Source organism: Coregonus lavaretus (assembly GCF_964263955.1).
Source record: "Coregonus lavaretus genome assembly, chromosome: 33".
Taxonomy (NCBI): Eukaryota; Metazoa; Chordata; class Actinopteri; order Salmoniformes; family Salmonidae; genus Coregonus; species Coregonus lavaretus.
The window spans coordinates 9,840,980-9,855,049 of record NC_140020.1 but is presented as its reverse complement, the minus strand read 5'-3'; the positions used below and the strand labels follow the sequence as shown (position 1 = coordinate 9,855,049).

General features: G+C 41.9%; 1 protein-coding gene across 7 annotated transcripts; it reads left to right on the top strand.

Annotated features, from left to right (window-relative positions):
• The first annotated feature begins 219 nt into the window (after positions 1 to 219).
• On the top strand, positions 220 to 13,782 carry LOC311108515 (heterogeneous nuclear ribonucleoprotein Q-like). Of its 7 annotated transcripts, none has more exons than XM_084151159.1 (12): positions 262 to 393; positions 1,210 to 1,399; positions 2,198 to 2,316; positions 2,409 to 2,516; positions 2,808 to 2,921; positions 6,160 to 6,336; positions 8,740 to 8,875; positions 9,044 to 9,249; positions 9,635 to 9,784; positions 9,891 to 10,012; positions 10,198 to 10,579; positions 12,147 to 13,782. In XM_084151159.1, the coding sequence occupies exons 1-12, from the start codon at positions 391 to 393 to the stop codon at positions 12,183 to 12,185; spliced, it is 1,746 nt and encodes a 581-aa protein (XP_084007285.1). In that variant the 5' UTR covers positions 262 to 390; the 3' UTR covers positions 12,186 to 13,782. The 7 variants fall into 7 exon arrangements, with proteins under 7 accessions (XP_084007279.1, XP_084007285.1, XP_084007284.1 ...); XM_084151158.1 differs by having other exon boundaries at positions 12,144 to 13,782; XM_084151157.1 differs by having other exon boundaries at positions 10,198 to 10,721.
• The last annotated feature ends 288 nt before the right edge of the window (positions 13,783 to 14,070 follow it).

The window sequence follows — 14,070 nt, the reverse complement described above, 5'->3', positions numbered from 1 at the left end:
ATCAAATAAACCTCACGTTGCAAATAAGCCATACATTCTTTTGTTGACCAATTTCGACACTCATTGACCATACAAAAACTCCTTGCTTTGGAGGACGAAAAAACGCTACCTGCTGGAGGGAGACAGATTTTTCACGGAGTTGGGCCTCTCTCTTCCTCTCTGAGGCTACTATACACAGTGAAACTGCACCAGCCCGTGGTTAGCAGCTGCAGAAACCCCATAGATGTAGAAACACTCGCGGCGTCAACCAGCCGCCATTTTACATCATCGGGACACGAGTGAAAACCAGAACTCAACCGGACCTACGCCGGGAATCGTAGATTTTTTCTTTTTTTTGTAACACCCTGAAATCAGACAAAATCAGCACCGTGCACCTCAGTGAACTATCAAATGGTAAATATTTGCATGATTTGCCAACTGGTCAAGTTACGGATAGGTGAAGATGTTTGTTCTTGCAGTGTTTTCAAACAACGTGTAACGTGGTTAACGTTAGCTAACTAGCAAGCTAGCTAATCCTACCTGGCATTTTGAAAATGGATTCCAGTGCTAACGTCATTTGCTAGACAGCTAAGTTAACTAGCTAGTTATTTGGCGGCTGGACACCAGGCCGGGGCCACGGCGTAGCTAGCTAGCTATGTTAGTTCCACCAGCGAACCGGTGGCAAATATTTCAGACAATAAATTCCGGAAGAAGGGGTTAACGTTACAGTAGTTAACGTTAGGTAATGTATTAGCAAATAATTGTATAACTAAACCTCATTGTTCTATCTGTGGTATTAGTTTGCTTGCTAGTTTACAGTGTATTGTTAAACAAGACTACTAACGTTACACCAGTACCGTCAGTGGCCACAAAACACGTGTAACGTAGTTAGCTGGTTCCGCTCGTATGGGTTCCTACACGAGTCCAAAAACGCATCCAAATGTTAGCTACTGACTGTAGCTACCGTTAGTTATCGTTAACGGTTAACTGACTCCCAGGTCCGTCATTAGCATCATTTCCGAAGTTCAGTATAAAGCCGCGTACCTCTGGACTTGTCCTGTTCTCAGAGCAGTTATTTTTTTCAGGCACTGTTAGCTTGCTAAAACAAGACCATCTTAGAACATTTCTCTTAATTGCAGTAGTTTCATGATTAGCATGATCATAAAAGGGTTGTTGCAATACTACAACATTTCCCAGTCTTTAATTCATTTGACTCATTGCGTTACACAGATGTCTGGAGACATGGCGACCGATCAGGTGACCGATCAAGTAAATGGAAATGGTACAGAAGAACCAATGGACATAACTACAGTGGACACAACTGCAGCTGAAGTTAAACATTCAGACCATTTCCAGACTTTATTAGACGCTGGTTTACCTCAGAAAGTTGCTGACAAATTAGATGAAATTTACGTAGCAGGTAAGTGCAACTGCCGTTTTTTGTTGTGTAATCTATTTGCAGTTTGTATTTACCAAAGCAACTTTGTCTGATTTCTTTACAAAATGGGTACAAACAAAGCAATCCTCACCATACCAAAAAACTGTATTTCTGAGTGGGAATTTGAATGCATTGTGTCTGGACAGAGTAGAGAAGCTATGGCTTAATGTGGATGGAAGCCTATTGTGGATTATTATACATTTTGAAACTGAGAAGCTGGAGTGGGTGGATGGGGGAGGGTTGTCTTGATATGGTCTCAGGGGCAATCTGAGGCCAGCTTGGCATATGCAGGAACAATGGCACCAGCTGCCTAGACTGGGACAATTGATGTCCCCAGAAGCACATTGTGGACATGCTAATTATAAATAATATAAAGAAAAGCATAACAGGGCTCATAAGACATCTGTATTTACAAGTACAGTTGACTGACCTGGGTTACAGTGTGATTATTGCTTTTGCTTGTGGGTGCAGATAGCAAGATAGTTTCCCTCTTTTGATAAGCTGCATGTTTGTTAATTCCCTTATGTTTCTGTTATCATAAATAATTTCATGTTTTATTCACAACTAACCTACTACTTGAGAACTGGTTACTTTTTCTAGCAATATTGACTACTTTCTGTTTTGATTGTCCACATGATGATATCTATTACTCAAATCCTGGAGCAACTGAACATTGCTGTGATGGTTTACCGCTAAGATCTGATTGGACATAATGCCATGTCTTATTGTGCTGTCATTGGCAAACAAAATGGTTATATTTGGAATGTCTCTCTTCTACAGGACTGGTAGCGCACAGTGACCTAGATGAAAGGGCTATTGAAGCCTTAAAAGAATTTAATGAAGAAGGTGCTCTGCAAGTCCTGCTTCAGTTTAAGGAAAGTGATCTGTCGCACGTGCAAGTAAGTGGATGCTACGTTACACTTGGTTGAGGATGATTTTCTGATTTAAGGAAACGCTGGGAGGACCTAAAAGCTCTAATTTATCCTTGCAGAACAAAAGTGCATTTCTCTGTGGAGTAATGAAGACTTACAGACAGAGGGAGAAGCAAGGGACCAAAGTTTCAGATTCCACAAAAGGACCAGATGAGGCAAAAATAAAAGTATGTCAACACCAGGAAGTTTACTTTCCATGCTCTTTGTAGAAATGAAACATGCCTGTTCCAATCTCTTCCCACCGCCTTGGCATATTGTAATAGTTGGGCATTTGTTGGCAGACTTGATCTTGACTCCACTTAGCTTGTCAGAGTATTATACCAAGGTTCCAAAAGTCTGTCAATTTAGGCTGTGACAATATTTTTTTTTGCATAGCTGAATATTTTGGTTATTTGTGACAATCAAGCATTGTTTTTGTGTAGTTGCAACATTTAATCTATTTATTTTGATAATGTCAGGCGCTGCTTGATAGAACCAGCTATACACTTGATGTGACAACGGGTCAGCGGAAGTATGGAGGCCCCCCTCCAGAGTCTGTGTATTCAGGTGCTCAACCCACTATTGGAACAGAGGTAAGGTCTTTACCTTTCAGTGAACAAACACTTATGAATGAGACCATCAAACATCTACAAATCGCTGTTTGTCCTAATGATGACATTTGTAGTTCTGGAGTGACTCTTGTTACACTTTTATGTCCAAGATGGCGTAGCAGTGCGGTCGTGTAAATAGCCTGTTTTGCATTTTATTTTATTTTTCGTACATATTTCCCTATCACACTTTTCGTCCTTCTACTAAATATACTTTCCTGCAACCCGCCTCACTCAATGTGGAACGGATTCTATTATTTGACTTACCTTTTATCTAGAATCTCCAGTTGAAACTAACTAGCCAGCTAACTAGCTACTTGCTATTAGCCACAGTTAGCGGTTTTCACCCAGAACATCGGATTTTCTGCCGGAATAACTGAATCACTGGACATTAACACCGGATCGCAACTAGCTAGCCACAACCGAATGGATGTTGCTGTTGGCTAATCACCACTGCCCCCGAAGCAAGCACCAGTTAGCCTTGAGCTAGCCTCGAGCCAGGCCCATATCCCGGCTATCTACCTCTCTGTCTACCGGACGGGAGTAGCCAGCTAACTAGCTACTTGCTATTAGCCACCGTTAGCGTTTTTTCACCGTTGTCCGTGGCCTGCACTACCTACCAGCCAGCTCTAGCCTGGACTATTATCGGCCAGTCTGCACTGTCTGCACAGCGCGTTATCGACCCAGAACATATCGGTTTTTCTGCTGGAATCACTGAATCACTGGACCTTTAACTCCGGATCATCGCAACTAGCTAACTGCAACCAAATGGATGTTGTTGTTGGCTAATCAGCATTGAGCTAGCCTCGAGTCAGGCCCATCTCCCGGCTATCTACCTCTCTGTCAACCGGACGGGACCTCCTAGAGTCGACACGGAGCCCCGCCGATCCATCACGACTGGTCTGCCGACGTAATCATCTGTGGTTTCAACAGGCTTCCCATTGCGACGACCACGAAGGTCCATCTGCTAGCCCCGGCCCACTAGCACACGCAAACAACAGCCATGCTTCCTGCTAGCCTGTGCTGTAGCACCAATTCGAACTGCTCTCGGACTCACATATTGCTGTTCACTGGACCTTATGATCACTCAGCTGCACAGCTGATGCCTGCTGGACTGTTCCTTTACACGGTACCCTGTCCTGTTTATCTGTTTAGCTTCAGCCCAAACTTTCATCGCCATTACCAGTTGTTGTCTTAATTCTCTCTAATAACACCTGTGATTTCTTTATGCCTCTCTCCCATGTCAATATGCCTTGCCTATTGCTGTTCCAGTTAGTTGTTATTATACAATTTCACTGTAAAGCCCCAAGTTCCTCTCAAACTGCCTCAAATAGCTCCTTTGTTCCACCCCCCATACACGCGGAGACCGGCTCAATCGGTGCCTCCAGTGATGCTATCTCTTTCATTGTTACCCAACGCTTAGGTTTACCTCCACTGTACTCATATCCTTCCATATCCTTGTCTGTACATAATGCCCTGAATCTATTCTACAACGCCTGGAAATCTGCCCCCTTTACTCTCTGTACCCAACGCACTAAAAGACCAGTTCTTAAAGCCTTTAGCCGTATCCTTATTCTAGTCCTCCTCTGTTCCTCTGGTGATGTAGAGGTTAACCCAGGCCCTGCAGCCCCCAGTATCACTCCTACTCCCCAGGAGCTATCATTTGTTGACTTCTGTAACCGTAAAAGCATTGTTTTTTTGCATGTTAACATCAGAAGCCTCCTCCCTAAGTTTGAGTTATTCACTGCGTTAGCACACTCCGCCAACCCTGATGTTCTAGCAGTGTCTGAATCCTGGCTTAGGAAGGCCATCAAAAATTCAGAAATGTCCATCCCCAACTACAACATTTTCCGTCTAGATAGAACTGCCAAAGGGGGTGGAGTTGCAATCTACTGTAGAGAGAGCCTGCAGAGCTCTATCATTCTATCCAGGTCTGTGCCCAAACAGTTTGAGCTCCTACTTCTAAAAATCCACCTTTCCAGAAATAAGTCTCTCGCTGTTGCCGCTTGCTACAGACCCCCTTCAGCCCCCAGCTGTTCCCTGGACACCATATGTGAATTGAATGCCCCCCCCCATCTATCCTCAGTCGTACTGCTTGGTGACCTAAACTGGGATATGCTTAACACCCCGGCCATCCTACAATCCAAACTAGATGCCCTCAATCTCACACAAATTATCAAGGAACCTACCAGGTACAACCCTAAATCTGTAAACATGGGCACCCTTATAGATATCATCCTGACTAACTAGCCTCCAACACTCTACTCAGCAAATTGGATGTAGTCTATCACAGTGCCATCCGTTTTGTCTCCAAAGCCCCATACACTACCCACCACTGTGACCTGTACGCTCTTGTTGGCTGGTCCTCACTACATGTTCGTCGTCAAACCCACTGGCTCCAGGCCATCTATAAATCACTGCTAGGCAAATCCCTGCCTTATCTTAGCTCATTGGTCACCATAGCAGCACCCACCCGTAGTCTGCGCTCCAGCAGGTATATCTCACTGGTCATCCCCAAAGCCAACACCTCCTTTGGCCGCCATTCCTTCCAGTTCTCTGCTGCCAATGACTGGAACGAATTGCAAAAATCTCTGAAGCTGGAGACTCTTATCTCCCTCACTAACTTTAAGCATCAGTTGTCAGAGCACCTTACCGATCACTGCACCTGTACACAGCCCATCTGAAATTAGCCCACCCAACTACCTCATCCCTATATTGTTATTTATTTTACTCTTTTGCACCCCGGTATCTCTATTTGCACATAATCTCTTTCACATCTAGCATTCCAGTGTTAATACTAATTGTAATTATTTTGCACTATAGCCTATTTATTGCCTTACCTCCATAACTTGCAACATTTGCACACACTGTATATATATATTTTCTGTTGTATTTTTTGACTTTGTTTTTTTTACCCCATATGTAACTCTGTGTTGTTGTTTTTATCGCACTGCTTTGCTTTATCTTGGCCAGGTCGCAGTTGTAAATGAGAACTTGTTCTCAACTGGCTTACCTGGTTAAATAAAGGTTAAATAAAATAAAACACAGAGCTTACAGCTAAGATCTGGCTGGGCAGAAATTTAAAACACTGAAGTGTAACAAAAAAAATCCCCCCTTATGCCCTTGAGTTCCATTAATATTTTATGTGTATACATTTCCAGAACCGAGCACTTTCACATCTGCTCACAGATGTTTCTTCATAACATGTTCCCTCCCTTTCCAGATATTTGTTGGGAAAATTCCTCGAGACTTGTTTGAGGACGAGCTGGTGCCGCTCTTTGAGAAGGCGGGACCTATCTGGGATCTACGTCTAATGATGGACCCCCTTAGTGGACTGAACAGGGGCTATGCCTTCGTCACTTTCTGCACGAAAGAGGCTTCCTCAGAAGCAGTAAACCTGGTGAGTGTCTCCGTGCCTTGACTAGGGTTGCAAAATTCCAGGAACTTTCAATAAATTCCCTGGTTTTCCAGAAATCCTGATTGTAGGATTCCGTATTTCCTGATTATACACTCCTGATTCCGGGAATCCTCTAACCGGGATTTCGGATAAACCAGGGAAGATATTGAAAGTTCCCAGAATTTTCCAAACCAAACCTTGACACTCCAGTTATGGCATCCTCTACAGCAGGGATCTCCAACAGGTCGATCGTGAGCTACCCCACCTACAGTATCAGTCAAAAGTTTGGACACACCTACTCATTCAATGGTTTTCTTTATTTTTACTATTTTCTACATTGTAGAATAATAGTGAAGACATCAAAGCTATGAAATAATACACATGGAATCATGTAGTAACCAGAAAAAGTGTTAAACAAATCAAAATATATTTTAGATTCATAAAAGTAGCCACCCTTTGCCTTGATGACAGCTTTGTACACTCTTGGCATTCTCTCAACCAGCTTCACCTGGAATGCTTTTCCAACAGTCTTGAAGGAGTTCCCACATATGCTGAGCACTTGTTGGCTGCTTTTCCTTCACTCTGCGGTCCAACTCATCCCAAACCATCTCAATTGGGTTGAGGTCGGTTGATTGTGGAGGCCAGGTCATCTGATGCAGCACTCCATCACTCTCCTTCTTCGTCAAATAGCCCTTACACAGCCTGGAGGTGTGTTGGGTCATTGTCTTGTTGAAAAACAAATGATAGTCCCACTAAGCGCAAACCAGATGGGATGGCGTATCGCTGCAGAATGATGTGGTAGCCATGCTGGTTAAATGTGCCTTGAATTCTAAATAAATCACTGACAGCGTCACCAGCAAAGCACCATCACACCACCTCCATGCTTCACAGTGGGAACCACACATGCAGAGATCATCCGTTCACCTACTCTGCGTCTCACAAAGACACGGCGGTTGGAACCAAAAATCTCAAATTTGGACTCATCAGACCAAAGGACAGATTTCCACCGGTCTAATGTCCATTGATTGTGTTTCTTGGCCCAAGCAAATCTCTTCTTATTGGTGTCCTTTAGTAGTGGTTTCTTTGCAGCAATTTGACCATGAAGGCCTGATTCACGCAGTCTCCTCTGAACAGTTGATGTTGAGATGTGTCTGTTACTTGAACTGCATTTATTTGGGCTGCAATTTCTGAGGCTGGTAACTCTAATGAACTTATCCTCTGCAGCAGAGGTAACTCTGGGTCTTCCTTTCCTGTGGCGGCCCTCATGAGAGCCAGCTTCATCATAGCGCTTGATGTTTTTTGCGACTGCACTTGAAGAAACGTTAAAAGTTCTTGAAATGTTCCGGATTGACTGACGTTTCTCTTTGCTTATTTGAGCTGTTCTTGCCATAATATGGACTTGGTCTTTTACCAAATAGGGATATCTTCTGTATACCACCCCTACCTTGTCACAACACAACTGATTGGCTCAAACGCATTAAGAAGGAAAGAAATTCCACAAATTAACTTTTAAGAAAGCACACCTGTTAATTGAAATGCATTCCAGGTGACTACCTTATGAAGCTGGTTGAGAGAATGTGAAGAGTGTGCAAAGCTGTCATTGAGGCAAAGGGTGGCTACTTTGAAGAATCTCAAATATAAAATATATTTTGATTTGTTTAACACTTTTTTTTGGTTACTACATGATTCCATATATGTTATTTCATAGTTTTGATATCTTCACTATTATTCTACAATGTAGAAAATAGTAAAAATAAAGAAAAATCCTGGAATGAGTAGGTGTCCAAACATTTACTGGTACTGTATGAGTAGCTCGCCAAACAATTCTGAAAGTACATGCAATTTTCACATGTTCCACTGCAAACTGTGATAAACAAATCTCACAAGTATCAGCTACTATCTAATCAACGCAACATTGACAGCATCCCAACCCCTGGTTAGCCACTATTGGCTTAAAAAGCTAACTCTAACACAGTATCTGCCAATGAGTGAAAAACAAAACAAGTCTAAAACCAGCAAAAAATTAAACCAAACATAATTTGGGGAAACATAATTTGGAGAGACATTTTTTTGCTTTTATAGGGCCCCCTTAGTAGTTTTATTAACCATGATTTTACCAGGTATATTGACAGAACACAGTGCTCTACTTTTTCTTGTACACTAAGGACCCGGGGAAGAGTTGCAGGGGAGGGAGGAGAATGTACCTATTTGAAAGCCACCAAAAAATGAGTAGCTCATACTTAAGAAGGTTGGAGGACCCAGCTCTACAGTATTCCTCATGTCTAATATGAAATGTATTTTCAGGCTTTATCGGTTTAATCAATTTGAAAGTATGAACTTTCTGTGCCATGGCGGTTTCATATTTATGCTTGTCACCCTGGTTGACGAATTCCTCTCTTTCCGTAGTGTAATAATCATGAAATACGCCCCGGCAAGCACATTGGAGTGTGTATATCTGTTGCCAATAACAGGCTGTTCGTTGGCTCCATCCCCAAGAGTAAAACGAAAGAGCAGATGGTGGAGGAGTTTGCTAAAGTCACAGGTAAGAAAAATCTTTGCTGATTAGTGAGATTGGGGCTCTTCATTTTATTAAGTTAATGACATGTCTTGTGGTTGTAACTAACTACATCAAGATCAGATTTGCTTTAGCTATGAGAATGTGATATTTAATGCAGTTTAAACCTGACCTGACTTTTTCTTTTTCCAACAGAGGGTCTTAATGATGTCATACTGTACCATCAGCCGGATGACAAAAAGAAGAACAGAGGTTTTTGCTTTTTGGAATACGAGGACCACAAAACTGCTGCTCAGGCCAGACGCAGGCTGATGAGTGGCAAGGTGAAAGTCTGGGGGAACATGGTTACTGTGGAATGGGCAGACCCCATCGAGGAACCCGATTCAGAGGTCATGGCCAAGGTAGGTGCTCTGCTGATTGCAAAGTGATGAAACACTGGATAAATGATGTGTATCCCAAATGACACCCTATTCCCTATATAGTGCACTACATTTGACTAGGGCCCATTGGACCTGCTCAAGAGTAGTGCACTATATAGGGGATAGAGCGCCATTTGGGATGATACCAGGGTTTCTGAATGGTGCCAAATTAACTTAATCTTGGGTATACAAATCCCTCTGTTGAAGGAGAAGGGAAAATGTTTCGTTTCCCACCTGAAGTCTTGCTTGCAGTTTAACAAAATACAACAGCTAGTCTTTAACTGGGTAGAGATCATACTTATGTCTTTGTGGAAACCATGTACTTGAAATTCTTAATACGTTTCCTTTCATGCATTTCAACCCACAGGTCAAAGTTTTGTTTGTCCGAAACCTTGCGAACAGTGTTACGGAAGAAATACTGGAAAAATCCTTCGGCCAGTTTGGTAAACTGGAGCGAGTGAAAAAGCTGAAAGATTACGCCTTCATTCACTTTGATGAGCGGGACAGTGCAGTCAAGGTACTGACATTGAGTGATAATATAATGAGAATACACTGCTGTAAGTACATGACAGTGTATAGGTGTGTAATTGTATGATGACTGTTGTTTGCCACCATCTCCACAGGCATTGGCTGAAATGAATGGCAAAGATCTAGAGGGAGAGCACATTGACATAGTCTTTGCAAAGCCCCCCGATCAGAAGAGGAAAGAACGCAAAGCTCAGAGACAAGCAGCCAAAACAAACATGTAAGAAGTCTTCCAAAATGTTACAAATGTTACTGCTCTTTACAAAAGGCTCCACTTTTCAAAGCCCAATTTGAAATGGTTGCATGACTGATTCTATGTTCTAATCCCATAAGAACAGTTATGAGTCCATGTGTGTACAGTGTCTTGAAAGTTTTTGCATGGTTCTGCTTGTTTTTGCCCTATAGGTATGATGATTATTATTACAACTACGGCCCCCCTCAGTTGCCCCCTCCCACAAGAGGCGGCCGGAGTAGAGGTGGTGGTAGGGGAGGGTATGCTTACCCCCCAGACTATTATGGCTACGAGGATTACTACGATTATTATGGTTATGATTACCACAATTACCGTGATGGATACGAGGACCCCTACTACGGCTATGATGACTATCAGGCTCCCGTTAGAGTAAGAGGGGGCAGAGGTGCCTGGGGCGCATCTCCAGCCAGAGGCCGAGGCGGTGCAGGCGCTTTCAGGGGCAGAGGTGGCTTCTCACCGCGTGGTGGTCCAGGATCAAGCAGAGGAGGTGGGCGAGGTGCCAGAGGAGGTGTGCAGCAGAGAGGCCGCGGCGGGGTACGTGGTGCAAGGGGTGGCCGCGGTGGAAATGTAGGAGGAAAGCGCAAAGCTGATGGGTACAACCAGCCAGATTCCAAGCGGCGCCAGACCAATAATCAGAACTGGGGCTCTCAACCCATTGCTCAGCAACCGCTCCAAGGTGGTGATCGTTCTGGTAACTATGGTTACAAATCTGACAACCAGGAGTTTTATCAGGATTCTTTTGGGCAACAGTGGAAGTAAAACATTAGGGCTTTTTTTTAGACGCTTGATCTGATTAGCTGTAAATCCATACAGTTGCCTCCCTTTTTTCCAATTTGGTGACATCTGGCAAGTTTTGTCTTGTATATATTTTCATAATCCGCTTGGATTCGAACCGTAGATACAATCCCACCTGCTTCTGGCGAACTGGTAAATTTTTTACAAAGTTGATTGTGATTTCCATAATGTTTTGACAATTTGCAATCATGTGCTTCAGCTCTCTATTTGGCTATAGTAGTATTATGTATGTTTTTATCAATTCTGGTCTCCATGTCTTAAGTAGCTAACAGCAACAACGCTTATGTCTCTTAAACATGTAGCCTCGCTTTTTAAAACAAATGAAATTACAATTTGTATGTTACAGAAGGTAATTCTAGGAAATAGCTTGTCTTGTAAAAAAAAAAAAAAAAAAAGATGAAAAAAAGGGACTAGTCCTATTTTTTGCCTTTACATTTTGGCTTGTATTCTTTGCTGTTTGTCTGCTTTAATAAACATACACGCACAAGTGTACAAAACTTCAAATTGTGTTGCAAATTCATGTTTCGGCAAATTCTCTCTTTAAATTGCCTTCAAATTTAAGGCTCCTTGTGGAAGAAAAGGACTAAAGGTTTGCCTATGTTAGCCACATGCTGCAACGTCACTTTTGCATGCCATCAAATTTTTTATCACATAGTTCAGCAGTCGGCATATTTCCACAATTCAAGTGTTACGTATGTGTAGAGACACTCCATCAGTATTTTTTAATTAAAAGCCATATCTCAAACATTCTGCTGTCAATTTGATTTCACAATTTTTTGTAGCCCAAATTAAATGGATTTTCATTAAAGAAATGCCATGAAAATAAGTGACATCTTTCTCTGATGGCCACTTCAAATCTGTCCCGTTGGCTATTAAGAAAGCACAATTTGTGAAGCTTTTCTTGTCCCAGAAGGATCTATATAGTCATTGGTAGCCTTAACACTGATCTTGCATGTTTCTCAAAAAATCCTAATTGAGCAATGGTGGGAAATAATTGGCATGCATAGACTGTCTGTATGTAGTGCTTGTAGTTTGGCCATAAGCCCTAATCTTTCCACATCCCAACTACTTAACTTGTCTCCTTTTAAAGAACACAGCAAAGCCACTGTTCTGCATGACCTTTTCCTAAAGGCATAGACTTGTTGCATGTGAAGTTGAAAGGTGTGGAAGTCGGGGGAATGCTTACAAGAGTGTTTGTCTTTAATGTGCAGTAGCCTGTTTTCTGTAGTTACATGTGTTTAGATGTTATGTGGTCTTCTGTTGTGATCTATCTTCTAATTGCATCCTTTTGTTACCTGACTAGCAGGGAAAAGGGGTCGAGGCCGGTCCTGACCTGTCACTATGAAGACTGACCTGCTACTTACTGTATGTGGGGTTACACCAGGAAGCTGCCAGTGGAAGTGATGGTAAGGTCAACTCAATGGTCCAATGATATTCCAACCTTACAGCAGCGTATCTCCCAGAACTGCCACAGGAGAAGATGATCAAAAGAGAAGTCAAGTCACTTGCTTGCCACCTTCCCCCATATCCCCAAAGAATATGCCATTTTAAATGACTGTTGAAGATGTTGAGATTTCCCAGCGGACTCTTCATCCTGAAATGAAATGTAGTTATGTCTTTTGCACTTTGTCTAAGTTTGAAGTGGCTCAGAGGAGCTTGATGCTAATGTATATTTGTGTGCTTAATGCAGCTTTATGCTGGAATAGACATGTTTAATCCTGTTTTGATTTGGATTGGTTTTAAGATCATGTTTTAGCTGTAACCCCCTGGCATAAATAGGCATTCCAGGAAAGTGGTTATTTTCAGAACTTGTCTTTAAAGGGTTGGTTAACTACCTCTGTACAGAGGATTCAACTGCCCTGTTTGTACTGTAAATAGGAAAACTTCATTGGAAGCAGGGCTTGTTCCCCCCACTAAATATTAGGACTGTGACGATACCAGCATCGTACTAGTTTTTCCATGGCAAAAATGACAACACGAAGCAGACCAAACTCTTTGGTCCTTTAAAAATCTACTGTATGTATAATATTGTGTGCTATAGCTTGGAAAATAAATAGATGTGACTCTGGATGACACCATAATGTTTGTTTCCAACATTAGGGTTTTGTTTCCTTGCCACAATACGAGTATCGCGATACTGGTATCGTCCCGGCCCTACTAAATATGCACAAGGGCAACAGCAGAGCACTTAGTTTTTTTATTATAGGTGCTGCGTGCTATTTGTCTGACACTGCGAACAGTCAAACTCAGCGTGTTAAAGAATCTCATGTAATGAGCCTGAATGAACAAGCCCTGCTTTCATCTGGTTTGAACTGAATTTGCAATGTGCTTCTTCAGATAATGTAGTTACTGGTTGTATTATAGTTTAGGAAAATGTTACTTTTGTAAAAGCTTGAACACCAGAAAGACCTACTTTTTTCAGAAGCTTTGTAGTGTCCCTTTCTTTGCTCAATGGGATAGGAAGTCTAACTTTTGTACATGATCGCATCCCTTTTGTAAGGTTGCATACACTGTTTGAAAGCCATCCACCTACTTTGTGTACAGAAATTTGCCTAATCATGTTGTACAACGTGAACATTGATCAGACATCCAACCAGCTGCCTTTTTGTCACATTTGACATATGTGACAAGTGTCTTCAATTTGCATCATGTTGAGCATGTGATTAGTAGCCTAGTTAGCTGGATATGACTGGTTTTATCCAGTTCAAAAGGGATGCTGCAGCTTTTTGAAATTGCTTAAAGTAGACTGAACAACTTGATCAGGTTTTGTACACAGTTGACTCCCTCAGTAAGTCTATCATTACACAACTCTTTGAAATAATGTTACCAGTGTTAAAATATTGTTGGTGGCTAACAAGTTTTTTTGCAATCTTGCAAATAAATTGTTTTATACTGTAAAGTGAGGCGAGTAACTTATTTTTAAAATAAAGGTCTTGATTTTATTGCAGTGCTCTTGTTACTGTATATCCATGTGTATGTTAATGGTTATAGTCATAAGTGTATAGATGTATTGGTAATTGGTGACAAGACTGACAATTCAACAACTCAAACATGCTGATTAGTACACTACTACACTCACTCCTTTTTCTGGAATTTACAGCAATAGTCAAAGATTTATTTTGTTTACCGATGTTCACGTCACTATTTAAAAACTACACGAGTTTAATTGTAAATGCCAGAATTTTCACATCAATAATAAGAGGATTATTAACGACCGTTACAGAAAATAA

Bases quoted from the DNA above. Each gene is read 5' to 3' on its own strand.
- LOC311108515 (XM_084151153.1), top strand. The intron at 1,400-2,197 runs GTAAGTGCAACT...TCTCTTCTACAG, and splicing joins AGATGAAATTTACGTAGCAG to GACTGGTAGCGCACAGTGAC. The intron at 2,517-2,807 runs GTATGTCAACAC...TGATAATGTCAG, and splicing joins CAGATGAGGCAAAAATAAAA to GCGCTGCTTGATAGAACCAG.